This window comes from Zingiber officinale, chromosome 4B (genome assembly GCF_018446385.1).
Source record: "Zingiber officinale cultivar Zhangliang chromosome 4B, Zo_v1.1, whole genome shotgun sequence".
NCBI lineage: Eukaryota > Viridiplantae > Streptophyta > Magnoliopsida > Zingiberales > Zingiberaceae > Zingiber > Zingiber officinale.
The window spans coordinates 94038332-94044095 of NC_055993.1; the positions used below are offsets into that span (position 1 = coordinate 94038332).

Genomic DNA, 5764 nt, shown 5'->3' on the forward strand with positions numbered 1-5764 from the left:
GATCTCCAAGACTAACACACCATAGCTATACACATCTGATTTAACTGAGAAGAGCCCATGAAGGGCATATTCCGGTGCCATATATCCACTATCATTAATAAGAAAAACACATTAAGACTTTCTCTATTTTTCGAAACTTTCTGTTCATTTGAAGTGGTAAATTTGGTCAACAATGATAAATAGAGTGTTTGCTTACAATGTTCCGGCAATTCTTCTAGTGTTTCCTTGGGTTTCATCTACACCAAAAAGTTTCGCAAGACCGAAATCTGAAATTTTGGGATCCATGTTTGCATCTAACAAGATGTTACTGGCTTTTAAGTCTCGATGAATGATCTTCAATGGCGAATCTTCATGAAGATAAAGAAGTCCTCGACTAATGCCCTCAATGATCTTAAACCTTCTTGCCCAATCCAACTGTTTTCTTTTTGAATTATCTGCACCATCCATATATAATATTTGGTTACTAATTTTGAGGATCATGGTGTGTGCAATAAAGGACAAAACTATTCATGTAATCTTATACATAACCAATCCAAGAACATATATTCGAGAATGAAATTGAACAACTACACTACTAAGTACTCTATCAGATTAGCAAACTACTAGATAATCAGTTCCATGGATTGAGGATGTTGTCATGCAAAACGGAGACTGAAATTATACCAAACAAAAACTTGTCAAGACTTGTATTAGCAAGGTAATTGTAAACGAGTAGTTTCTCCTCTGAATCTAAGCAACAGCCCAACAGCCGCACAAGGTTTCTGTGTCGAAGTTTGGCAACCAAAAACACTTCATTTTTCAACTCATCTAGTCCTTGTCCTGAGCTTCTTGAAAGTCTTTTTACTGCTACATGCTCTCCGTTCTCCAGTGTTCCCTGTCGTCAAGTACCACCACAATTATTACTCATTTATCAAGTGGAAGAATCATCTATAGTTATATAATGCATTCCTTAAATCTTAGGATTGACCTTATAAACAGACCCAAATCCTCCTTCTCCCAACTTATTTCTATCAGAGAAGTTGTCTGTAGCTATCCTAATAGCCTCCAGATCAAACAATAGTGATTCTGTACCTCTTATTTCATGTTGATCTGTATGATATGTTCAAAAATATTTTCCATGGTAAAGATCAATAAGCAGGTATATATGTTCAAACACCATATAATAATAGTTTAGTAGCCATACTGAATGTTGCTGCAAGTAGATTCCCTCTTCGTATCGTTGCTTTTTTCCTTCGACGGTAAATAAAAATGACACAAAGGAATAACAGTGTTGCAGCAATAGAGACGACAATAAATAGAATTCTTCTCCCCGTCCTGTTTTTTCCTAAGCAAACATCAAAAAATAGATACAAATTTTATTGGAGGTCTAAAAGAGAAATTGCAACAGGGTGCGAGTTAATGTTTTCATAAAACATATTTCTTAATTATTTGATTTGTCTTGCAAAAAAAAAAAAAACTGAAAGGTTTAGTGAATAAACATAAATGGGTAAATTAATGAAAAATGACAGATGTTTTACCAATCGTACTTGGGTGATCCAATTCTCCTGCGAGCCGAATGTATAAATCATATCCTCCAACGACAAAAATCCTGAGATCCAACAGATCACTAGGCCAAGTTATGCATCCATAAAACCCACTAATCACCGCATACGCCACGCAGGATCAATTATTCAAGCACAAATTCTTGCAGTCATCGAGACTCATGTTTCCTCTCGCTGTAGCGTTCTGAGGGTCGGGCGGCTTCACGTTCTGCACCTTGGAAAACTGGTTCGACGAGCAATTCAAAGGCTTCTCCCTCTGGCACCCGCCCTCGCTTCCGTTCTCCACAATCTTTATGAACCCGTCCATGCAATCGCAGTTGACGGTATAGTAGTTCCAGGTGCACACGCTGTTGCGGCCACAACGATTGTACTCGTCGCACTCGTCCTCCGGAACCGACCACAGAAGTTGCCACTCTTCCTTGCCACTCCTGTCAAGAAACCAAGTCTGGAAGGTTCCATTGGCGCACAACACTGCCCGTAACAGCACCGGCGTCGGCGAGGCCGTATAACTAAACGTAAAGTAGCCCTCATTCTCGTTGGAAACATACGTGGGCCTTACCGAGCTCGCCGTCGATGGAAGGCTGATCATATATTCCTTCCACAGGCCGCCGCGATGGTATTTGGCGGATCCGTTCAACGTGATCAAATCCGGTATAGGTTGAGCACGAATCATCTGGATGTAGTCTCCCGGAGAAGGATCTGTGGAGTTTTTCCATGACACTTGCCGCCGTGATGTGTTGGTCTGTTTGACAAATCCAAACTTCATGCCAGGGAGATACGTCTGGCTGTCGCTTGGGTGGTCGAAGCTCTGCCATAGAATCGAGTTGCTGTCGTTTAGCACGAGGTTTCCAGATTCTGAAAGCTGCAACCGTGCAGAATTGAGTTCTTGGGATCTTGTTCCCGTCGACCAAACAATTCTGTCTTCCTCAAATAAGATTAGATTTCCATCAGAAGTGAGGTTGAAGGATGCCATGGATGTGTTGACGGACATGTTCCTATTGGCGATCCATACTACAGTGCCTTCTTGCGGTGTGAGATTGCAGTACCAGATTCCAAAATATCCCTTCGCTGAACTATCATCTAGACTGAAGAAGCCCAGTTGGAACAATTCTCCTGTCGACGTCAGGGTTTGTCCCTTGACAAGTGAGATGTTCTGGATCATGGTAGCTCCTGTACCAACGTCATAAATAAATAAATATCTAAAGAAATATTTACCAAATAACATTCTTATTATTATTTTTTCCCCTAAATCTCCATCCGCCACATCTGATTTGCTCTATTTTTTGTCCGTCCAAATCAAGCATCCGCTGACTAGTTGAAAATTGATTAAAAAACGCTCTCGTATTTTACGATCGTACGAATTCTAAATCTATATCAAATAAACATTATTATATTTTAAATATATTTTCCTTTATTTTGAAGTACTGACGAGCTAAAAGTATTTTCTAAATTTATCTATAATCATTTAAACTTTATAAAATTGTCAAATATTCTTGAACAGTTATATTGTCCAAAAATTATTTGACCTAAAGGTCTTAAATTTATGTCAAATACTTCTATTATTTTCTTGAATTTTGATAAATAAACATCATTCCACTCATAGTGTTCCCGAGTTATAAACACCTTTCGCATAAAAAAATTTAAAAGTTTTTAATCGATTCGAATAGCATCTAATTGACAATTAGGTGAAGTCCAAAAGGATGAGTTTATTCAAATATTTAGTAAAATTAAATGTGATAGATTATTAAAATAAATTAAAAATCCATAATAATGAACTTGGATTTCTTTCTTAAACGTACCCGAAGATGAGGACTGACCAAGGATGAAGAGCATTACTGCTAACAGAGAAAGAAAGAGCTGCATCTGCCCTATGGAAGCTTAAGCTTAATGATTCTGCGTTTGCTTGGGCCTGCTGCAATCTAATTCTAATCTGCTGTATTACCTTTTAGAGTTGCTACAAGTCCTAACAAAAAGTCTCAATTTATACCTTTTAGAGTTTCTAGTCAACGGACTAGACTGTAGAACATTGAGAGAACTGTGTGCGTGATTAATATGGAGAGTTGAGAATGGCTGACTAATTCAATAAATTATCAACATCTGATTGGAAAAATAGATTGTTAACAGCCGATTAGAAAGAGTCAACAATATTTATTATCAGATTGAAAAATGGAAATGAAAAAGTTCCTCTCAATCCCTTTCAATAATTATGACCATGATGACTAAATCATGCTTGCATAATTTCTTTGATTAGTGATAGCATAGCAAGATCCAAGATAAGAAAAATGTGTTACGATGAAAATGGTTCAGTATTAACCATTCAAAACTAGAATATTCAGTAATATGTAGTGAAAATAGAACAGAAAAGACAAATAGAACTAAATCAAATCAAATAAAAGAAATATAAAAAAATTGGCTTCTTGGATTTTTGTTTTCATTTTAGATTGATTTAGGTATAAAGGTATACATGCATACATATCAAAATGGCAAAACCAATATATAATTTGATGAATCTTTGGTATGAAAAATCGAAATACATTTTATTTTCATTTTAAGTTTGGTTTGGAATTACCAATTTTGGCTCAGTTCAACTTAGGTTTGAAAATTTTTCATAATGTCAATTCAATTTGGTATGAACTTGTTTAGTAAATAGACAAATGAATCATGTTGACTCAAGTACGATGAAGTAAAGTTAAAGGTGTGTGTTAGTCAGTCTCTCCAAATAAATCAACTCGAACCAAATAATTTGGTTTAATTACTTTGACCAAATTGATACGATCGATTTTTCAATCGATCAAAGTAAAACTAAATTTGGCTTATGACTGGATATTTTTTAAAAGAAAAAAAAGTTGGTTGTCGGCTCCGAGAATTGTTTCCATTTTTTTTTAATCGGATGTTAGACAAATTATTGAATTAGTCAACGATTCTACAAATTAGGCAGACAGACAGTTCTTTCAGTATTAATTTCCAGACACAACCAAGTCCATTGACTAACTTCTTGCTCTACCATTCGATTTTCAAATTGTTATTCCATCACAAAAAAAAATAATAAATAAATAAGGTGTTAAATTGAGATCATAAATTGAGATTTTTGTTAAAATTTGTAGCAACTCTAAAAGAAATACACTAGTAGATTTCAGGTACAAGCAGTCCAAATCATAAAACTTCTAAGGTGCAGATGCAGCTCTTTCCTTTTCAGTTCCTGGAAATAATAGTAGCAGTAACATTCTTCGTTGTTGGGAAAAAATCTTAGTCCAGAAATACATGAATTATAACACCATATTCGTAGGATTTTATACATTTATTTATTGACTTTTGTGCAGAAGATACAATGATCTAGAGCTGCCCATGGAATGGATATTGATACGGTGCATGATGATCGGATTCGATAAAGACGTGGTAGTCAAAAGTCAAAAGGACGTGACAGTCAAAAGTCAAAAGGACGTGACAGTCAAAAGTCAAGGGAACGTGGTATTCCTAAGTCAAGGAGAAGTGGCGGTCAACGGGTCGGGAGTGATGTCAGCAACTTGATTCCCGGTCGGATCCCAACAGATCGGGATTATAGACCTAAAACACCTGGGTAGACAGTCGGATGACACCTGACCAGGATTTGACGGGTTGGGACCTCACAGCCTGGCGGTGCGTACACCCGATGCTCCCAATAAGCTAAAACTCTCGGTCAGCCAATTCCTGGCCAACGCCGGGACTATCTCTCGACAGCCTCGACCTCCCAAGGTCTAGACCAGGGCTTATACCCAACTAGTTATCTCGGGTTGTCCTACTCCTTCCCGGTCAGGGCGAGGAGCGCTACAGAACAACAAGATCAGAGAATCATAACCGCTTGTCAGAGAATAACTGCCAAGTGTCAGGAAATATTCCAATGGTCTGCAGTCACCTACGAATGAAACCTTCCTTCAGGCTACAGAAGGATCACACATGTCCTCCATCACCTGATAAGGCCTGACACCCGACATTCTCTAACATCAGTCAGGCTCCAGAATGTACGCGCTGTCATATGAAAAGGGAGATCCTCTCCCTCACGCAGGTACGCTCTCTCGCACATTCGCACTTGTCTTCTACTTTTCTTGTTCTTCGTATACTGTTCTTCTGGGGAAAAGTACTTGACTTGAGCATTGGAGGGTCTATTCCGAGGACTTTTTCCCTAGTTTCTTACCTCTAACGCCCGTGTGCCTGTCTGAGTGTGCGCAAAGCTCAGATATCGTCGG

At 38.0% G+C, this 5764-nt stretch overlaps 1 protein-coding gene across 1 annotated transcript; it reads right to left on the reverse strand.

Moving 5' to 3' along the window:
* Nucleotides 1-318: 318 nt before the first annotated feature.
* Nucleotides 319-2695, reverse strand: LOC121977735 (S-locus-specific glycoprotein S13-like). Its single transcript, XM_042530170.1, has 4 exons — nt 1518-2695; nt 1184-1324; nt 968-1089; nt 319-874 (listed from the first exon to the last, which is right to left on the reverse strand). Exon 1 carries the CDS (start codon nt 2530-2532, stop codon nt 1663-1665), a length of 870 nt encoding a protein of 289 aa, XP_042386104.1. The 5' UTR covers nt 2533-2695; the 3' UTR covers nt 319-874; nt 968-1089; nt 1184-1324; nt 1518-1662.
* Between the last annotated feature and the right edge of the window lie 3069 nt (nt 2696-5764).

Bases quoted from the DNA above. Each gene is read 5' to 3' on its own strand.
- LOC121977735 (XM_042530170.1), bottom strand. From the start codon at position 2,532: ATGTCCGTCAACACATCCATGGCATCCTTCAACCTCACTTCTGATGGA.